The sequence below is a fragment of the Rhincodon typus genome, chromosome 19 (genome assembly GCF_021869965.1).
Source record: "Rhincodon typus isolate 14 chromosome 19, sRhiTyp1.1, whole genome shotgun sequence".
Taxonomy (NCBI): domain Eukaryota; kingdom Metazoa; phylum Chordata; class Chondrichthyes; order Orectolobiformes; family Rhincodontidae; genus Rhincodon; species Rhincodon typus.
In genome coordinates this window covers 53,746,993-53,768,107 of record NC_063350.1, presented here as the reverse complement: position 1 = coordinate 53,768,107, position 21,115 = coordinate 53,746,993, and the positions used below count along the sequence as shown (strand labels likewise).

The window sequence follows — 21,115 nt, the reverse complement described above, 5'->3', positions numbered from 1 at the left end:
TGACAAACAAACAGAAGTCAGAGTCAGAATAAATGGGGATCTTGCTGTAACTAGAAAAGGTGCCACAGGGTTCAGTCCTCAAACCACATATTTACAATCTATATTACTGCCTTAAATGCTGGATAGAAATGCAAGAGAGCTAAATTTGCAGATCAAATGTAAGGTTTGTCTTATGATAAAAGAGAGCAGTTAAGGTTATACTCTCGAGTTTAGAAAATTTAATTGTGGTATATAAGATGCTAAGGAGAGTTGAAGAGTAGACATTGCTCCACAAGAGGAATATCTGCTCAATCTAGAAGAGGTCGTGGTTTTAGGCAGTTTAAGGGGTGGCAGATATAAAACAACCGAGGAAGAATTACTTCTTTCAAGAAAGGTCATAAGTCTATGGAATTCACTACCCAAGTGCAGTGAATGTCTGGATGCTGAACAAATTTGAGAGACCCTGATTTAACAGGTTAAAGCGTTATTGGGAACAGGCAGTAAAGTGTAGTTGAGGCCAAGTTGAGATCAGCCATGATCATATTAAAATGGCAGGGCAGGCTCGAGGGGTTGAATTGCCTACTCCTATTCTTAATGTACAAGCCTTAATGGGCAAGGGAGAATGGTGCCAGACAGACAAGGTCTTCTGGCAAGCAGATAACTATACTATATAATCAGCAGAGGGCTTGATCCTAGTCCACTGTAGATGCTAATTCAAAGGCATCTCCTCTTATTGGCCTGAATTGGAGGAAATACATTTAGTCATCACAAACAGTTCCATCTTCTAACAAAAGCAAAACACTGCTGTTGGTGAACATCTGACATACAGCAGAAAATGCTGGAAATATTCAGTAAGGTATCATTGTGGATGCAAACTTCTGCAAGTGTCACTGTTCTGAAACATTAACTTTCTCACATCACAATGTTTTGTGCACCTATCATGTATACTGAATAAGTACATATACACAATCAGTGCAGTAGTGCAAGTTCAAGGTTACTTCCTAAGGTTTTTTTCCCCAACAGTCTCCATTTGTTTCCAGCAATGAGTTGTGCAAGGGACATTTCTCAAACATACCAATGAGTACAACTTTGTTGTAAGAGCAATCTTTATTATAAATTGCATTTTGTTCAGATGTGTAACTGATTTCAACCTTGAATGTTTGTGGTCATTTCACAAGTTATCAGAGACTCAGAGGTTCAGGATTAACAGGAGGTTAGACCATTTAAAGTTACTGATTGTGTTATAACACAAGCACTTGCTTAAATACAAACTTCACTTCTTCCATTCATTCTTCTCATAGTCCCACTTGGAGGCAAATCCCTCAATAGGGTTTATTTGCATGTCCAGCATTCTTCTGGCCTGCTTTTCCTTCCATTCCTCACTTAAGGTGTGTGGCCTGGGAGGGTACACTGTGGGAATATGTAGAAACAATGTTTAGTCGATACACAAGTATCATTCTCAGATTTTACCCATTGTACAGACAGTATACTGTCGTCTAAAATTGTGGTCAGCTATATTTTTAAATTCATTCATGAAATGTGGGTGTCACTGGTTATGTGTCCATCCCTAATTGCCCATAGGGCAGTAAAGAGTCAACCTTGTTATAGGTCTGGAGTCACATGTAGGACAGACCAGATGAAACAGCAGATTACATTGTGAACCAATTTTTGTTTTGGACAGTCAACAAAAAGAGAGTTTAATTGAATTCAAAATTTCACCATCTGCCATGGTGGGATTTAAACCCATGACCCCCAAACATTAGCCCGAGGTTGTGGATTATTAGTCTAGTGATGTTACTACTGTGCCACTGCCTTCCCCTAAAGTTAATGAACAAACAAAACCTGCTTATATTGCAAGAGGGATAGGAACAAATTCTTGGGTCAGGAATGGGAGATTGTGACTAGTTTCTTGTTAAAAGAACAGATTTCGAAAGTAGAGTTGAACATACAAACATTAAATAGGCGAGTCCGTCCTTGGAGCCTGTTTGGTTGTTCAATGATATGCTGTCTGGTTTGTGACCCAATTCCATTAACCTGCCTTTACCCCATCTCTTAATCCCTATAGTTAGGGAATACAATCCCTGTTTGTGTAATTTTGCCTCATGTATTAATCCCTGTATCATTACTTATAAAATCTATGCAGCATCCCAAAGTGACCATGTGCTTCATGAGCTATTATTGCAGTTATAGTTTAATCAGGGCTTTGATAGGTGATGAGACTTCTGCTCTCTTGTATTCTAGTTTATGGATCAATATGCCATTTCTTTTTCAATATTCATGACATTTTAATGATCTGTGTCTAGACTAAAATCTCTCTAGCCATCCACTGTTTCTAGCTTTTCACTAATTAAATAAAAGTACTGTCATATCCATTATGACAGAGGTGGATCATTTTGCAGTTTCCTGCACTAAAATTAATTTGCCATCATTCTGACCACAACATAAAATTACAGAGGTATTAATAGGTTTACTATTTCCATCATCTAAGTTCTTTCATGAACATAAAATCAATAGTTGAGGCCCAATCTAGTTTCTTGCAGAACAGAATTAGTCACATCCTGCCAATGAGAATATCTGCCCATTGCTCCTCTGTCTTTGTCAATCTATTAACCAAGCCAAAAGGTGTCTTCAATTCCATGACCTTAAGCTAACAGTTTCCTATGAGAGAATATATTAAAATGCCTCTGAAAGCCTATATAAAAATAACATCAGAACATTTTCTGGTCAACCACTCAGTCATTTGAACTATTTAATCAGATTAATCAAGCATGGCCTACCCTTGACAAATCCATGCTGGCTCTCTCACTACCTATCCTTAACCATTGATCTTATCAGATGGTGACTTTTAAATTTCATTTTTGTTTTATTGAATTCAAAGACTAAATGATAACCATGAAACAATTAGATTGTCATTAAAAAAAAAAAAAAAATCTGGTTTACTAATGCTTTCCAGGGAAGGAAACTGCCATCTTTACCTGTTTGGCCTACAAATGGCTCCAGATCCACAACAATGTGGTTTACAAATAACTTATTTCTGGAATGGACTAGCTAGCCATTGAATTATATCAACCATTTGAAAGTGGGGGGAAAAGCAGTGTGTAACTGGATGGACTACTTGGCAACAACCTAGACAACAGAAATAGAGTTAGAGATATACAGCACGGAAATAGACCCCCTCGGTCCAACTTGTCCATGCCAACCAGATATTCTAATGTAGTCCCATTTGCCAGCAGTTGGTCCATAACCCCCTAAACCCTTCCTATTCATATACCCATCCAGATGCCTTTTAAATGTTGGAATTGTACCAGCCTCCACCACTTCCCCTGGCAGCTCATCCCAGACACACACCACCCCATGTGAAAAAGCTGCTGCTTATGTCCCTTTTAAATCTCTCCTGTCACCTTAAACTTATGTCTTCTAGTTTTGGACTCCCCTACACTAGGAAAAAGACCTGTCTATTCACCCTATCCATGCCTCTCACGATTTTATAAACCTCTATGAAAGAGAGGTCACCCTCAGCCTCTGAAACTCCTGGAAATATAGCTCCAGCCTATTCAGCCTCCCGAGAGCTCAAACCCTCCAACCCTGGCAACATCCTTAAGTTTTTTTATAAACCCTTTCAAGTTTCACAACATCTTTCCTATAGCAGGGAGACCAGAACTGAACAATATTTCAACAGTGGCCTAACCAATGTCCTATACAGCCTCAATGACCTCCCAACTCCTAAACTCAGTGCACTGGCCAATAAAGGCAAGCATGCCAAATGCGTTCTTCACTACCCTGTCTACCCAAGACTCCGTTTTCAAGGAACTATGAGCCCCAAAGGTCTCCTTGTTCAATAACACTCCCCAGGAACTTATCATTAAGCACAAGTCCTGCTCTGATTTGCCCTACCAAAACGCAGCACCTCACATCTAAATTAAACTCTGCCACTCCTCGGCCCACCTGATCAAGATCCCGAGGTACTCTGAGGTAACCTTCTTTGCTATCCATTACACCAATTTTGATTTCATCTGCAAACTTACTAACCGTACCTCCAATATTCATATCCAAATCATTTATATAAATAACAAAAAGCAGTGGACCCAGCACTGATTTTGCAGTACACCACTGGTCACAGGCCTCCAGTCCTAAAAACAACACCCCACCGTCACCCTCTGTCTTCTACCTTCGAGCCAATTTTGTATCCAAATGCCTAGTTCTCTGTACTCCATGTGATCTAACCTTGCTAACGGATCTACCATGCAGAACCTCGTCAAACACCTTACTGAAGTCCATATAGACAACATCCACGCACTGCCTCCAATCATCTCAGTCACTTCTTCAAAAAAAAAACCAAGTTAGTGGGACACGATTTCCCACACAAAGCCATATTGACTATCCCTAATCAGTCCTTGCCTTTCTAAATACATCTAAATCCTGTTCCTCAGAATCCCCTCTGACAGTGTACCTACTACCAACGTAAGTCTCACCGATTTATAGTTCCCTAGCTTTTCATCACCACCTTTCTTATATAGTGGCATCTCTTTAGCAAATCATCTGGTTTACCAAATTTTCTGGCACCTCACCCATGTTTACTGATGATACAAATATCTCAAAGGGTCCAGCAATCACTTCCCTAGCTTCCCGCAATGTTCTAGGATACACCTGTTCAGTTCCTGGGAAATTAACCACATTTATGCATTTTAAAAAAGATGTCCAACACCACCTCCTTTGTAATTTGGAGGCTTCAAGATATCACTATTTATTTCCACTAGTTATCTAGCTTCCATATCTGTCTCCACAGTAAACACCGATGCAAAATACTGCTTTTGTTTCACTCCCATCTCCTGTGGTTCCACAGATAGGCAGCCTTGTTAATCTTTAAGGGGCCCTATTGTCTCCCTGGTTATTCATTTGTCCTGAATATATTTGTAGAATACTTTTGGACTTTCCTTAGCCCTTGCTTTGGCAGATATTTCATGTCCTCTTTCTGCCCTCCTGATTGCCCTAGAGTATACTCCTACTGCCCTTATACTCTTCTACAGATTCACTCATTTCCTGACATATGTTTCCTTCTTTTACTTGACCAGAGCCTCAATTTCTTTAGTCATCCAGCAATCCCTACAGCTACCAGTCTTGCCCTTCAAAGTAACAAACATACTGTCTCACCACAATGAGCATAACGCAAGCCAAGCAGAAATTAGCTGGCAATTCTTCAGTCATTTCCCTGCTGGTATGTCACATGACTGTACAACAAAGTGAATTACTACACATTTTATAATGGACCTGTCGGGTATGTACAATAAAAGTAGAATGAAAGATAGGAGGCCAATGAGGGCTGCACTGAGATGATTGGATCAGACAGTAACAAAAAGCAGAGTTGGAGGATTTTATAACAAATAAGGACACAAGGATTTAGGAGCAGATCTCCAGTCTTTCAAGCCTGCTCCACTATTCAGTAAGCACCTGGCTGATCTTCTAGCTCAATTTCACCTTCCCATCATTTTCTAGCTTCCTTAGAGATAACATGTGGTCCGAAACTCAGCTCAAGGACAAACAGGAACCCAAAGTGCTGTCCCATCTGGTTCAACGTCAAGTCAGTGGCTAGAAATTGAGGTGGAGGAAGTTTTTCCTCTTCTAGAGATCAAACATGCAGAGACAGGGAGAGAGGTTGGAGTTAGAGGTGGCTGACATCAGCATAGCTGTGGAATGTGACCTTCTGATTTCAGATGATATTCTGAGTGAGTGAAGGTAAATGGAAATTGGTGGCATCAAGAATAGATTGCCTGGATACACCAGAGGGAAGAGTTGCAGCAGGAACAGAAACCAATGCAGGTTCACAACACTTTACTTCCATTAAGAGTACTTGGAGTATTTAAAAAAAAGACAATTTTGTTGAAAATTTTTGTCCCATGCTCATCAGGACAATTCACAAGAATAATAGAGTGGAAAACCAACAGCAATGCCTCTATCAGAGTCCACTTGCCAACCAATCAGCACTTTCCTCTCATTCAATATAAGTGCTAGTTTTCCCAGAAGTTAGTAATTTTTTTTTTTGCAGATTATCCTGATGAGTGCAAGATGAAAAGCTTTGTCGAGATGTATCTTTTCTTCCCCAGCAATAGTAACATTTTGAAGTATCTTTGAAGCATAGTCCTTGTTATGAAATAGGATACGTAGCAGACACTTTATATACACTTCTACTGAAATGCTACAAAGATGCAAAGAACAGACTATCAGTTTTCTTTGAAAAGTGATAACGGTTGAGACACAAATATTGCCCAGGGTCCCTCTCCCTCAAGTCGTGCCATGGGATTTTTTTTTTTCTTTTTTTTTAAAAAAAAAACATCCACTGATGTGGTGAAAAGAGAAAGTCGGTGTACTTCATGGCTTTGGACTGTCAGCCTGGTCTCTGAACTCAAGTCCCTGAAGCAGGGACTAAATCCACTATATTGTGAGGGCTACTTGCTGAGCCACAGTCAACACCTTTATACAGCTTAGTCGTACTGTACTGTTTTGGACAAACAGAAAATTCAGCATCACCAACCAGCCCATTCTTTTAAGGGTTGCCCCATATTTTTCTCATTGTCCTACATCCCTTATCGTTTCTTCCTTGGACTTTTCATATTTCCAGAAGTTTTTAATGTAATTGCACTGCCTCTGTTGGCCACATGGTGATGCTGCACTGGAGTTTCTGAGAAGCACATATAGCCACCAGATTTACAGGGAGTACAGGAGGAGACTCACCAAAGGCCTTCTGCCACCACACAATCAGGCCGGTGAATCCAATAAAGATGAAGGCTCCACCCAGCACTGTCTTCCATTCGTTGTTCGATTGAACCATGTCATGGTAGCTCTGATGAAAAGCGATGCGATACACTAGGATAAAACACAAGCACCAGTAAACAACCACTCACTCTGTCCCTGCCTATACTTCCTGTGCACTTCACCCACAATCAACATGAGTCCCTTACAGGGCTCCCATTAGGATTAGCTATTGTCTGATACGAACCTCACAGCATATTCTTTTCTGAGCAGTAAAGGTGAGATTCGGGCACACTGCATACACAGGTTGTCTGTGATAGTCCCTGAAAATTACAGGAGACAGGACCAGAATCTCTGGAACAAGTTTGAGATGTTTGGTAAAAAAAATTTCTTCACTTTTCCAGTTGGTCCTGAGCACTCTGGACTAGACACAATACAGTGAATTAGACAACAACACTGGGATGTGTTTTTCTCTTGACGAATTAAACGTGCATGTCCTTTATCTGCTCCCTGACAGATAGAATGAGCTCAAGGAGTTTGAATCTAGCTATGTGTGCATGTGCATTGACAACAAATATTGATGCCCATGAAATCAGCAGCTTCTATTGTACAGATTACAGTAGAACAGCTTCTTGGAGGGAAAAATGACAAAATGATCAAAATGAAGCATACTGTTCTCAGCTCAGGAATGAGTAGAGAAAGTTTCAGTCTGTACCTAAACCTGTTTGACAGGTCCGGGAGTCAGGAACACTCAAATCTAACAGTGACTGTCAAAAGAAAAAATTCCTCTCCCAGCAACAAGATGCAATTAAATAGAGAAAAAGCTCAGAATGCAAAAGACACCCGTTACACTTACATGCAATTTTCTCTTCATTGGTCAGGTTCTGCCAAGACCCTTTTTCTTTTTCTTTCAGGGCTGTCTGTTCTGTATTCAGCTTCCGTACATAAGGAACATCAGGGAGAGGTGTATCTCTCCGATCACAGTACATGGGCATCGAGAGGTCTTCACTTTTAGCAATCTCTGAGGGAGAAAAAGGTACAGCTGTCAGTTTGTTCACCCAATCATTTACATGTTGTCCTATCAACTGTAAAGTTAGTGTTCTGGAAGACTTAAGGGATTCACTGCTGATTCTCTTCTCTGTCATTCTTGAAGTTTCATATTCACTGATCATTCTCTCTTACTATCTTTAACCCATCCAGATACCAGAGGTATCAACACAGCAGGCCAGGCAGCAGAGGAGCAGGAAAGCTGGAAAGCTGACATTTCGGGTCGGGACCCTTCTGAAGAAGGGTCAGCTTTTCTGCTCCTCTGATGCTGCCTGGCCTGCTGTGTTCATTAAGCTCCACGCTGTGTTATCTGACTCCAGCATCAGCAGTTCTTACTATCTCTGACCAGAGGTGTCAATACAGGCAGTGGATTCCTCATATCACAAGCTTGATATAGACATTAAACCAAATTTCAGACTGAACTGTTCTCTTGGTGTAATGAATATGGTAATTACGATTAAGGTCTGAGTCAGTACAGTATTAAGCTATTTGTCATGAACAGATCATACAAATCTACAGTGACTGTTTAAGACACATTAAAAATACCAAAGATGCAATAATCACAAATGGACTTAGCAGCAATCTTCCAGAGAAGTTAAATTCAGCCAGAGAAATCAACACTTCATCAAACTCCTGATAAGGCAGGAATGTTAACTATTGTCCTTTAAAGTGCCATAGGGATTTACTCTAAGAAAAACCCATGCATGGTAGAATAAGTTACCCCCATCCTGCACAATGATCTTAATAATTTTCCACTTAACTTCTAAGGTAGGCCATAGACAGTTGTTTACATACAATGCAAGCCTTCGTCTCAATGGTAACTTAAACACAGTCACATGACTGTGAACCCACCTGCCTTTTTTAGTTTGGAAACTTTGGTAGCATATTCTTGGTGCAGTTTAAAGGGAGTTTCACTCTATATCTAACCATATACTGTACCCATCCTGGGAGTGTTTGATGGAGACAGTGTGGAGAAAGATTTACTCTTTATCCAACGCTGTACCATACTTGTCCTGGGGGCCTGACTGATGTTAACTGTCTCATTCCTCAGCACTAACATGCTTTGAGCAAGTAGCTCAAAGCGAAAACAAAATTGGAAAATTTGTCAACAGTAATTTAATGTGAAAAACTCCTTGGTCATTTGGACTGTTTCCAGTTACATATTACAGCTTCTGAGTCAGCTAAACACGAGATAAATGTTCACGACAACTTGGCTCAGCCACGAAATAGCATTGTTAGCTGTGGCCAAGGGGCCTCTCTGTTTAGCAGTACACGACTCAGGGTGACTTTCAACAACGTGCTCTCTCTATTTCTATCAACATGGCCGAAAGCACCATCTCAAGGGCCACAGGGTCATACCTCAGAGAATGCCGAACGAGTTTGAATCCTCTGCTCTCTCCGTCCTGCTATTAAGCTCACATTGGATTCCTCTCCTGAAGCCACTTTTAGCTCGATCATTTTGAAACTGCTAACATGTGCCAATAGTCACTCGGAGCCATGTTACAAGGCTAAGCTCAGATAGTGAGCTTCGGTCGTTTACCTAACCATGGGCCGCAGTACAGCCTTCACCAGATTGCTATACTGATACACCCAACCACAATTACTTAGTCCTAAACAGGAAGAGGAGGTCTGGTAGATTCTGACCCCAGGCTTGGCCCTGTCTACTCCTATACAGACCATTATCACCCTGTCTGACCCACTACACAATGTGAGCTAATGGCAGGGACTGTGACCAATTGGATTCAGAAGATGGTCTCCGCAGACACTTACCATGTCCATGTGCTGCTCGAGCACTGACAGCAGATAAAAGACCCCGAGCTTTCAAGACATGAGAACTTCGAAACACAGAGAGCCCCAACATCTACAAAAGAAACAATACACAATTAAACACATGAGGAACACAAGAAGATTCATTTAGAACAGCACTGGAATGGAGGTTCACTAGAATTTAAGAGAAAAGTACAATGATACAAAATGTGATGGTTACACAGTGAAGAAGCTGATGATAAATCAGGTTCCACAGATACAGCACAGCTTCTTCATTTAAACATCTCTGGTCTTGCCATCTCCTATTCTAACACTGCCTCCCAGTTTCTGTGTAAAGCTGATACCTGTCCAGGATTTCTTGGCTGACAATATTATCTTCTAACATCTATCACACAACTTGACAATATGCAACAACTAATTTGTAACCCGATAGGTCTAGGATCTTCAATGGGGAATTTGGCTGGAGTGGGGGGCAGGTATTTAATAATGCAGCATTAAAAAACAAATAGAATCAGAGTCATGCAGCACAGATAGACCTTTCGGTCCAACCAGTCCATGTTCCCAAACTAAACCAGTCCCACCTGCCTGCTCCTGGCCCATATCCCTCCAAACCTTTCCTATTTATAGACTTAGATAAAATGTCTTTTAAACGTTGTAACAATGCCTGCATCCATCATTCCACACATGAACCATCCTTTGCATAAAACATATGCCCCCCCATGTCTCCTCTCACTTTAAAAATATGCCCCCTAGTCTTGAAATCCACCATCATAGGAGAAAAATAATCTACCATTCACTATCTATACCCCTCATCATTTTATAAATCTCTATAAAGATCACCCTTCAACCTCCTATGCTCCAGTCAAAGAAGTCCTAGCTTTTCTTTATAACTCAAACCTTCCATTCCCAGCAACATCCTCTTTAGCTTAATAATATCCTTCCTATAAAAAGATCACTGAAGCATCACAGGAAGTCAGGGCACTTTGTTAACAATGAAAAGGCTGCTTTTCCGTTGATCCAAACCCAACAGCTTCCACGTGAAAGATGCTGGTCACCTTTGCTCCCATTTAAGAGTCTCCTCATGTCAGTTCAAATGAGCTAATGGGTAGAATTTGGCTCATGTCTTAGGCTTAATCAGACAAGTAACCTCCAGTTCAGATCTTAAAAGAACATCAGGAACAGGAGTTGGACTTGGCTAAAGAACCCCTCAAACCTACAATGTCATTCAGTACAAACATGTTTTTTTTAAATTCTCACGTGGGACATGCTGTCAGGGCCAGCATTTATTACCCATCCCTAGATGCCCTTGAGAAGGCGGTGATGAACTGCCCCCTTGAACCACTGCAATCCACATGCTGTAGGTAGGTGGGCCCACACTGCCTTTAGGGAGGGAATTTCAGGATTTTTGACCTGGAGACCCCAAAGGAATGGAGATATATTTCCAAGTCAGGGTGGTGACTGGGTTGGAGGGGAATTTGCAGGGGTGGTGTTCCCATGTATCTGCTGCACATATCCTTCGAGATGGAAGTGGTTGTAGATTTGGAAGGTGCTGTCTAAGATGACTTGGTGCATTTCTGCAGTGCATCTTGTAGATCGTAGCAGCAGTATGTACTGTGTTGGTGGTGGAGGGAGTAGATGCTGGTGGATGTGGTGCCAGTCAAGCGGGCTGCTTTGTCCTGGACGGTGTCAAGCTTCTTGAGTGTTGTTGGAGCTGCACTCATCCAGGCAAGTGGGGAGTATTCCATCACACTCCTGACTTGTGCCTTGTAGATGGAGGACAGGCTTTGGGGAGTCAGGAGAGGAGTTAGTCACCGCAGTATTCCTAGTTCCTAGTCTCTGACCTGCTCTTGTAACACTGTTTATATGGAGAGTTCAGTTGAGTTTTTGTTCAATGGTTACCTCCAGGATGTTGATAGTGGGACATCAATAATGGTAACGGAATGTGGAGGCCACTGCATGTGAAGGCAGTGGTGGTTTGGGGGTGGGAGGAGTGGAGTTGGTGGTGGTGGTCAAAGTAATTTGGTGGTAGAAGGGGGATGACATGGATGGGGATGGACACAGTTCTCTGCAACCAAAAAGGCCCTATTTCATGCCCATTGCCAGGGTTTGCGATATCAGCTCAGGACTAGAGAGGAATGTGCAGTTCAGGGGTCGGGGTAGCGTTCAGCTTCATTGCCACTGGCACATACACGGGCAGGGAAAAAAGTCCCACATAGGTGCAAGAGGGATTAGGCTCGACATTGAAAAGCAAAATCTCGAAAGGCAATGGTCTCTAGATTACTATCCAAGGTATGTGAAAATTGGCACAGGGAAAGGATCAGTTGATAAATGCATGACGAAGTTTGGCATGGGAGAAGTGGATTCAGATTCACGGGTCATTAGCACTAGTACAGAGGAGAGTGGGAGCTGTACTGTTGGTAGAAATTTCAGCTGAACTCCAGTGAAGGGGCAAATGTTCCAGTAAATCGTATAACTAGGGAAGTAGAGAGGGCAGAAGGATCATGTCAAGGAATATTGAAGAAATTATAAGGAAGTGACAGGGCAATAGAAAGGTAATTATAATCAGAGTATGGCAGTGATTACCAACTGAAGACTGGGCCAGCAGATAGGATCAGGTTTTACTAAAACTGTGAAAATACTGGATTAAGTGTTCTGTATCTGAATGCCCACAACAGGTTATCTGCTTTGTTGCAAGCACCGCTCAAATAGAGGTTCAAATGTATGACCTGACAGGAACAGGAGTAGGCCATTCAGCCCATTGATAATGCCTGATCAAACTCTTCAATACCTTTTGCCTACCTCATCCCAATAACAGATGAGAAATCTACCATCTCTATCTCAAAACATTCTCAAAGACAAAGACAGAGCTTCCACAGCCCTCTGTGGTAGAGAGCTCCAAAGGTTCACAACCCCCCCAGCTAAACAAAATTCTCTTCACTTCAGATCTAAGTGGGATCCCTTTATTTTAAGGTGTGCCCCCATTCTAGACTCCCCACTGTACTTGCACCTGCTTTGTATGTTTAAGTATTTTGTAAGTTTTAATGAGATCACCTCATTTGTGCCATCTCTAAATAGCGGGTTGATATTGCCACCTCCCAATCCTCAGGAATCATTCCATAAATCTACAGAATTTTCAAAGAAAAAAAAACCCACCAAATGCATTGACCATCTCTACAGCCAGTTCCTTTAGCACTCAGATGTAGACCACAAGGTCCAGAGGATTTATCAACATTCAGCCCTATTAATTTTTCCCAGTTCAACCTGTTACGAATCCTAATTTTTCTTCAGCTCCTCATTCTCTCTAGCCACTTGGATCTTTAGTTCTAGGAGATTTCTGGTATCTTCCGGAGTGAAAACAAGAATAAAATAATCATTTAGCTTCACTGCCATTTCTTGATTCCCCGTTATAAATTCTCTTGACTCTGCTTTTAATTGACCTACATTCATTCTAGCAAAACTTCAATTTCTTTGATCCTCTTCTGCTGTATTCTCCCAATCCTCAGGTTTATTGCCATTTCTTTATCAGCCTTTTCTCAATCTTATGCAATCCTGAACTTCTTTTGATAGCAAAAGTTGATGACCTTGTTGGAGCTTTTGCACCTAAAGGATTGTTAGCTGCTCTAAGTCTGTACTGGTTGTTTAAAGACTATTTACATTCAAATCCTCTGACATATTATCCCAATCCACTTTAGCTAAATGGTGCCTCGTGCTTTCATAAATGTCCCTTATTCAAAGTTAATACCCTTGATTCAGTTGAATAGCCATTACAGAGACATGGCCACCAGGAAACTAAATCTAAGAGCTCAGTATCAACTGCATGCAAAATTCAGGAAGGGTAAAGCTTGGAAAAAGGTAGTAGGGCAGCTCTTTTAATTAACACAGACATTTGTACTGTAGTGAGAGAGGATCTTGTTCTAAGGGTCAAGATAGAAGATCAGTTCACATAGAATAAATTCTGCAAAGGAAGACCAAGAAAAGGACTAAGGGAAAACAGAATGAGAATAAGCCAGAAACAAAAGACAGACTGTAAAAATTTGTATAAAATATGTCAAAAAAGGAAAAAAAGAGCAAAAATAATGATGAGCAGTCATGAGCATTGATAATGGGGAATAAGGAAATGGCAGAGAAACTAAAATTCTGTGTGTTTTGTCTTCACAGAGGCAAAAACATGCTCATGGAAAATATCATGGGACTGGCATAAACGAGGAACTGCAAGATATGAAATATTAGTATTAGTTGGAAATTAGTACTCAGGACCTTAACAGGACTTAAAAATGGATAAATCCCTTCGACCTATTGCTCAGTGCTAGAAGAGGTGGTTGTATAGTATGTGTATCATTGCTCCATCTTACAAATTCTATAGTCTCTGGAATGGACCCTACAGATTAGAAGGGACAAATATAATCCCACTATTGAAGAAAGGAGGGAAGAGATAACTGGAAACGGCAGGCCTGTTATCCTAACAGTCAAAGGAAAGTGAAAGAATCTATAATAAAGGATGCACAATAACAGGACATTTGGAAAATAATAGAAGAATTGGGCGGAGTCAACATGAATTTATGAAAATGAACCATGTTGACAAATTTGTTGGCATATTTTTGGGCACGTAACTAGCAGAATAGTTCAGATGGATGTGGTACATTTAGATCTTCAGAAGGCTTTTGGTAAGGTTGCACAGGATGTTGGTAAACTAAATTAGAGAGACTGTGGCTTTGGGTGGAATATGTTAACATGAATTAGGAAGCAGTTGACAGATCTCTGGAGAACAGAGATGGAAGAAATGTGTCATTTTCAGATTGGCACATTGTGACAAATGGGCTACGACAAGAGTTAGTTCTCAAGCAGCAGCTCTTCACAAACTATCAATTTTTTGGACTGGGGACTAAATGTAACATTTCCAAGTTCATAGATGACAAAACTAAGTAGGCATGCAAGTTGTGAGGAGGATGCAAAGTCAGTTCAAGGGCATTTAGAGGTTTAAATAAGTGGGCAAAAATTTGATAGAAAGAATACAATGTGGAGAAGTGTGAAGTATCCACTCCGGTACAGAAAGCACATAAACAGAGTATTTATCAGAGAATCCCTAGTGTGGAAATTTTTCTTAAATAGTATTTCTTAAATCGTGAGAGGCTAGGAAGTGTTGAAGTTCAAGAGGACTTGGATGCCTTTGTTCATAAATGACTGCATGTTAACATGCAGGTGCAGCAAATGATATCTTGGCTTTTATTACAAGGGGATCTCTGTACAGCAGCAAAGAGATCTTACTCCAATTACGTTGGGTTTGGCAAGACCACACTTGGGAGTATTGCATGGAGCTTTGCTGAATATGGTAATAGGAGTGTAATGAAGTTGACCAGGCTGATTTCTAGCATGCAAGGATTGTACTATAAGGAAATATTCTATAGAGTGTGTTTGTGTTTTCTGGAGTTTAGAAAAATGAGAGGTGATCTCAAACAGTGAAAATTCTCATAGGGCTTAACAGACATGTGCATAGAACATAGAACAGTACAGCACAGGAACAGGCCTTTTTGCCTATGGTGTTGTGCCGAACATGATGCCAAATTAAACTAATCCATTCTGCCTACCTGTGGTCCATATCCTTCCATATTCATGCGCTTATCTAAAAGTCTCTTAAATGCCCCTATCTTTTCTGCCTCCCTAGCAGCACGTTCATGATCCTTCGCTTATAAATTCTGCATCTGACGCCACCTGAAGGAGGAGCAACACTCCGAAAGAATGTGTCTTCAAATAAACCTGTTGGACTATAACCTGGTGTCATGTGATTTTTGACCCTCTCCTTCCTGTAATGTGGTGACCAGAATCGAAAGCAATACTCTAACTGTGGCCTAACCAAAATTTTATAAAACTGCAACATGACATCCTGGCTCTTATACTCAATTCCCCAACCAATAAAGGCAAGCATGCCATATGCCTTCTTTACCACCCTGTCTACTTGTGTGTCCACTTTCAGGGAGCTACGGACTTGAACCTCGAGATCCAAGATACAGTGCACATTCTCTTGTCTGGGCCAGGCAGGTGTTGAGGATGGAGTGGCAACTAGGATCAATCTCAAAGAAAGAGGCAGGACATTTTGGACTGATGAGAAAGGATTTCTTCACTCAAAAGCTGATGAAGTTTTTGAATTCTCTACCCCAAAGGGCTAAGAAAGTTCAGCCATTGAGATTGAGATATTTCTACATATTTAAAATGTCAAGGGATATGGGGACAGTGCAAAACAATGGTGACACACTACAAGATCAGCCACAATCTCACTGAATGGCAGAGGTGGGTATAATTACAACATTTAAAAGGCAACTGAATGTGTATATGAATAGGAAGGGTTGAGGGGGTTATGGACCAAATGGGACTAGGTCAGATTGGGATGACTGGTTGGTGGCCAACAATTTGGACCAAAGGGGTCCTTTTCTGTGCTGTATGACTAACTGGTTCCTAGTGCATTCCCCATGGCTATACTTCAACTGGAGTCTGCTTAAATTTAAGAAGAAAAGCTAAAACTTGGGGGTTAACTGTTCCTTTGTGCATTCCCCACGACAACACATGAGCTATCATACTTGTGTAGTATAAATTGTTCCCTTTGAAATGTGGTATTCTTGCACCTGCCCCAATGACAGCAAAATGAAAAAGTTCATCAAAATTCCATTTGATCTAAAAAAACCCAACCTCTGTCTATACAACGATATAGCATTCACAACTCAAGGGTAGAAAACTACAGAATTTCTCAACTCTCTGAATGAAGATTTTTTCATCTCAGTCATGAATGGCCAACTCTGGAGTATTAGACTATTCCCTTCATTTCCAGGTGGTCCAATCAGCAAAATGCCCTTTTACAATACAGCCTGCCAAGACTTCTCAGAATCTTATCTGTTTCAATAAAAATCACCTCTCACTCTTAAACTTCAGCAAATATAGATCATATTCCCTCACTTTCTTCCCCCATTAGTCAACTCTCTCATTCCAATCAATCCAATAAACCTCCAATGAAACACTTCTAAGACAATTCTCTCCTTCCTTTGTTTGGAAATCAAAATGGCACATAGGACTTGAGTTGTCATAATTGAGCTGGTTCCTCAAAATTCATTCAGATCAAAAAGAATTTCAAACTTTGCAACTGGCATAAAACTGAATGGTATAGTTAAGACTGTGGAAGCTAATGAAATATTACAAAAAGTGACATTAATAAACTTGCAGGATGGACATTTAAACAGCAAATTAATTTCAACACAGAAAAAAAGTGAGAAACAGTGCATTTTGGAGATAAGAATAAGGAGGACACAAGAGTCCAAATGGAGGCGAGGATAGCAAAAGGGACCTTTAGCTCTGCATCCATAAATTATTATTTATACAGTCATGGGAGGAGGGTGTCGCTGGCTAGGCCAGCATTTATTGCCCATCCCCAATTGCCTACAGAGCAGTCAAGAGTCAACCACATGGCTGTGGGTCTGGAGTCACATGTAGACCAGACCAGGTAAGGATGGAAAGAGGTAAGGATTGCAGGTGCTGGAAGCTAAAGTCAATAAATGTGGTGCTGGAAAAGCACAGAAGGTCAGACAGCGTCCAAGGAGCAGGGAAGTCAACATTTCAGGCCGAAACCCTTCATCAGTCCTGTCTCCATCCTTACCTGCTCTGGTCTACATTTGACTCCAGACAGAGAATAATGTGGTTGACTCTTAACTGCTCTCTGGGCAATTCAGTCCTGACAAACGGTTTCAGCCCGAAATATTGACATCCCCTCCTCCTCGGATGCTGTCTGACCTGCTGTGCTTTTCCAGCTCCACAGGTAAAGATGGAAATTCCTGAAGGACATTAGTGAACCAGACAGGGTTTTCCTCACCATCAGAAATGGTTTTATCATTAGACTCTTAAATTCCATATCTTGTAAAACAAAACTGAATTCAAATGCCATCCTCTGCCATTGTGAGCTGTGAACCCAGGGGCCCAGAACATTAGCAGAGTTTCTGGATTAATAGTCTATTGATAATACCACTAGGCCACTGCCTCTCTAATTTTGAAAGATCTTTTTCAGCTCAAAATTATTAAAAATAGCAACACAGGTTAATAAGTCTGCAAAAAAAAATGCTAACAGAACTTTTGGGTTCAGTTTCAAAGGAACAGAATTAAAGAATAAAGGACATTACATTAGACTTGTATCAAGACATTGTTGGACTCTAAATGGAATACTGGGCACAACATAATTTCCCCAGGGACAGTGGAGAAGATGTAATATTTTGTACATGCAGGATAACAGAACAAAAATTAAGTATTGAGGAAGGCTGAACAAACTGGGTTCTTTTCTCTAGGAAGACGACCAGGTGGTGAGCTGAGAAAGAGCTTTCAAAATTAGATAGGATGCCAACGTGCTAGACATAGACACGTTTCAACTTACAAGCAGAAAATCAAAACCAGGATTAAATGATGCAAAATAGTTAGAAATAAATCCAACGGAGTTCAGGAGAAACACTTTACTAAGACAGTGGTTACAACGTGAAACTCACTTCACAAGTAGCAATTCAAGCAAATAGCATAGATGTCTAAGAGGAAACTGGATACGTTTTGTGGGGCAAAAAAGAAATGGCAGGATATGTTGATGGGATTGATAGGGTGAGCCCTAAACACAGGTACAAGCCATTGAAGCGAATGGCCTATTTCCGTTTCGGAATTTGATGTGATTGTGCGTTTACAATCTTCAGATTTTTGAAACCCAATCTTGACATGACCTAATCATTACCTCCATCACTTCTTTTGCTTCACAAACTGGCTGACGTGTATTGATTTCACATCAGGGAAAAGCTTAAAACATGCTTTTATAACCTCAGGTGTTTTCCGATAGTGATGGCGCCAGAAAGCGACATGATTTATCGCAGAAAGGCAAACGTTTTCCTCCTGGAAACGACTGCAAGGCTCCGGTCGACACTCGCCATCCACCAGGGTACTAGCGGATAGATGTTATTCCAAACCAGAGGCCTGATACACAGACACACACACAATCCTCACTCTGCTTGCCCTCTACAATCCCATCCGCTAGATTCTCTCTCTCTGTGCACTACAATTTATTATTCTCCTAATCCATCGTTTTCTTCATTCTCGCGTATCTTCATCTTACCCTTTGCTGATTTAAAAATCACACTCACACACGCATTTTCCTCCTTCCCATCCCCCTCTCTTCCTCGCTCCATTTCTGCTCAATTCCCCCTAATTCCCCGATGCCTCTTGGAGTGAACTCGTGGTTCGATTTTGTTTTATTTTGGAGGGGGAAAGATTTGCCCCATCGGTCTTGTTTTTAAGTGGCTAACATTATCGTACAGAGAGAGAGAGAGAGAGAGAGACAGAAAAGGGGGAATAAAAAAAACAGAACCTGGTGTCCTGTGTGACCTTCCAGAGGCGGAAGGGGGAGGAAAAAGGGAAATTTGTCCAGCTTTAGAACAGCTCGGGATTTGTCCCCTACCTTGAGAGCTGGAGGTTGGAGTGTTTTTGCAGACGGAAGGAAGGGGAAGAGAGAGAAACGGGTCTTACCGTACAGTCTGAGCCTGGACTGGTCTGTGCTAAAGCAGGGCCTTCTCACTGTATGGAAGCTGGGCTGAACTGGGCGGAAAATACAGCCTCTCACACACACAGGCGCCTGCTGACAACCCTCACCACGGCATCATGGGAACAGTCAGCATTAAACTTTACAATTTTTTTTTAAATCTTTTTTCACACTTCTCACTGACCCCTACCCTTCCAAACTCGGGACCACCGAAAAACTTTCCCAGCCAGCAGCCAAGCTTCAGCTGTCTCCAGATCCCACTGTCCCCGCTTTATCCCAAACTTTCCTCCCCGCCCCCAGCCTTCCTGGCCTCTCGCCAACTTGCCTTGTGTAGCTCCGAGACTCCCAGCTCTGTGCAAGGCCGCAGACTGCTCAGTAAGACCCTTCTGCAAATCGTTTCGCACTTTAAATGTTCTGGCTGAACAAGCGCGGGGCGAGGTGGGCCACAGGCAGGAAATAACCTCAAGTGGAAAACACTGAACTGGTTCAGGTAGCGCGTCTTCCCTTCTGCTTTATACCATCCCCACCTTTCCCCGAAATTACAGAAATTGAGCAGAGCCTCCAAAATCAGTTGGGCCGGCTCATTTATGGAAGGCCTGCATTCAAATAACGCCCAAACCGGTTTGCAGCCAGTGAAATATTGTACTTGGTGGTGTCTTTGATGTGAAGTTAGAGGTCAGTTGGATTTGAAACAGGTCCCACACACAGCGATGAAAACCTCCTGCAGTTGTTTGATTGAGAAATGTTGGCGAGGACACCAGGGGGAAAGTGCCCTTCCTTCAAAATAAGGCCAAGGCATCTTTTTAAACAGTGCAGCTCTCCCTACAATGCTGCACTGAATATCAGGGTTCATACACTTAATTCTCTGGAGTTGAGTTTAAACTTTCTGACTGAAGAGAGATTGTTGCTCACCGAACCCCAGCTGGAAAAAACCTAACTGGAAAAAGTTGTTTGAAAAATCATTATTCACTCTCTACCTTGCCCTGGCCACTTCTCCCCATAACCTTCATCTTCAGTCAGATTCAAAGGATGTAGGTTTCAAAGGCCAATGTTGGCCTACTGGTTTACCATCAACTGCAGATCTGTCTGGGCCACAGAAAAGCACCATCAGATCCTGCTGTCATCTGCCAAAACTGCTCACTGCAAGATAAACTTGGGATTCTTTTCTCTGCTGCACACTGTCTTCTTAAATATCTCTGCCCATCTCTCCCAACGTCACCTGCAACAATGTCATCAATGTCTTTGTCATTAAGATTGAGACTATCTGATCAGGTGCTTCCCCCCCTTACACTAGCCAAGCTGGCTAGCTTCCTTTAATGCTCTAGCACCAGGCACCTGCTCTAGTCTAGGTTCTCTCCTACCTCTTCTGATCTCTCTGAGTCCATCTTGTCCCTAAGGACCATCTCCTTCTTACTCAATCCTATCCCCAAAAAAATTGCTGACCATCATCATTCCCTTCTGGTTGTGTTAGGCAATATTGTAAACAGTTCTCTCTCTTCAGGTGTTATCCTTCTCCTTAAATTAGTTGTCATTCATCTCTTCTTCACAAAAGCCCTTGACCTCTGGTTCTTGCAAACTACCATCCAATCTCCAACTCCAAAAGTGCACCATCAAAATATTTCCCCTTTTCCCTGAACTTCATGTTTGAATCCCTCCAGTCAGATTTTCACCTGTGCCATGGCATCAAAACAATTTTTATCAGTGTGCATCACTGCAGAAGATTTTCTTTATCACATGATCAACATCCTGGGAGTTACCATTGACCAGAAACTGAACTGCACCAACCAAACAAGTAGAGTGCCTACAAAAGCAGGTCAGGGGATTGTAAATCATTGCCTGACTCCTCAAAGCCTGTCCAGCACCTACAAGGCACAAGTCAGGAGTGTGATGGAATACTCCCCACTTGCCTGGATGGGTGCAGCTCCAACAACACTCAAGAAGCCATCCAGGACAAAGCAGCCCGTTTGATCGGCACCACATTCTCAAATATCCACTCACTCCACCACTGACACTCATTAGCAGTAATGTGTA

At 41.6% G+C, this 21,115-nt stretch overlaps 1 protein-coding gene across 2 annotated transcripts; it reads right to left on the bottom strand.

Moving 5' to 3' along the window:
* Window positions 1-1,067: 1,067 nt before the first annotated feature.
* LOC109923203 lies at window positions 1,068-19,783 on the bottom strand. 2 transcript variants are annotated; one of them, XM_020523246.2, is made up of 5 exons: window positions 19,410-19,783; window positions 9,544-9,634; window positions 7,583-7,747; window positions 6,709-6,840; window positions 1,068-1,389 (listed from the first exon to the last, which is right to left on the bottom strand). In XM_020523246.2, exons 2-5 carry the CDS (start codon window positions 9,632-9,634, stop codon window positions 1,253-1,255), a joined length of 525 nt encoding a protein of 174 aa, XP_020378835.1. In that variant the 5' UTR covers window positions 19,410-19,783; the 3' UTR covers window positions 1,068-1,252. The 2 variants fall into 2 exon arrangements, with proteins under 2 accessions (XP_020378835.1, XP_020378836.1); XM_020523247.2 differs by lacking the exon at window positions 19,410-19,783 and adding an exon at window positions 19,072-19,391.
* Between the last annotated feature and the right edge of the window lie 1,332 nt (window positions 19,784-21,115).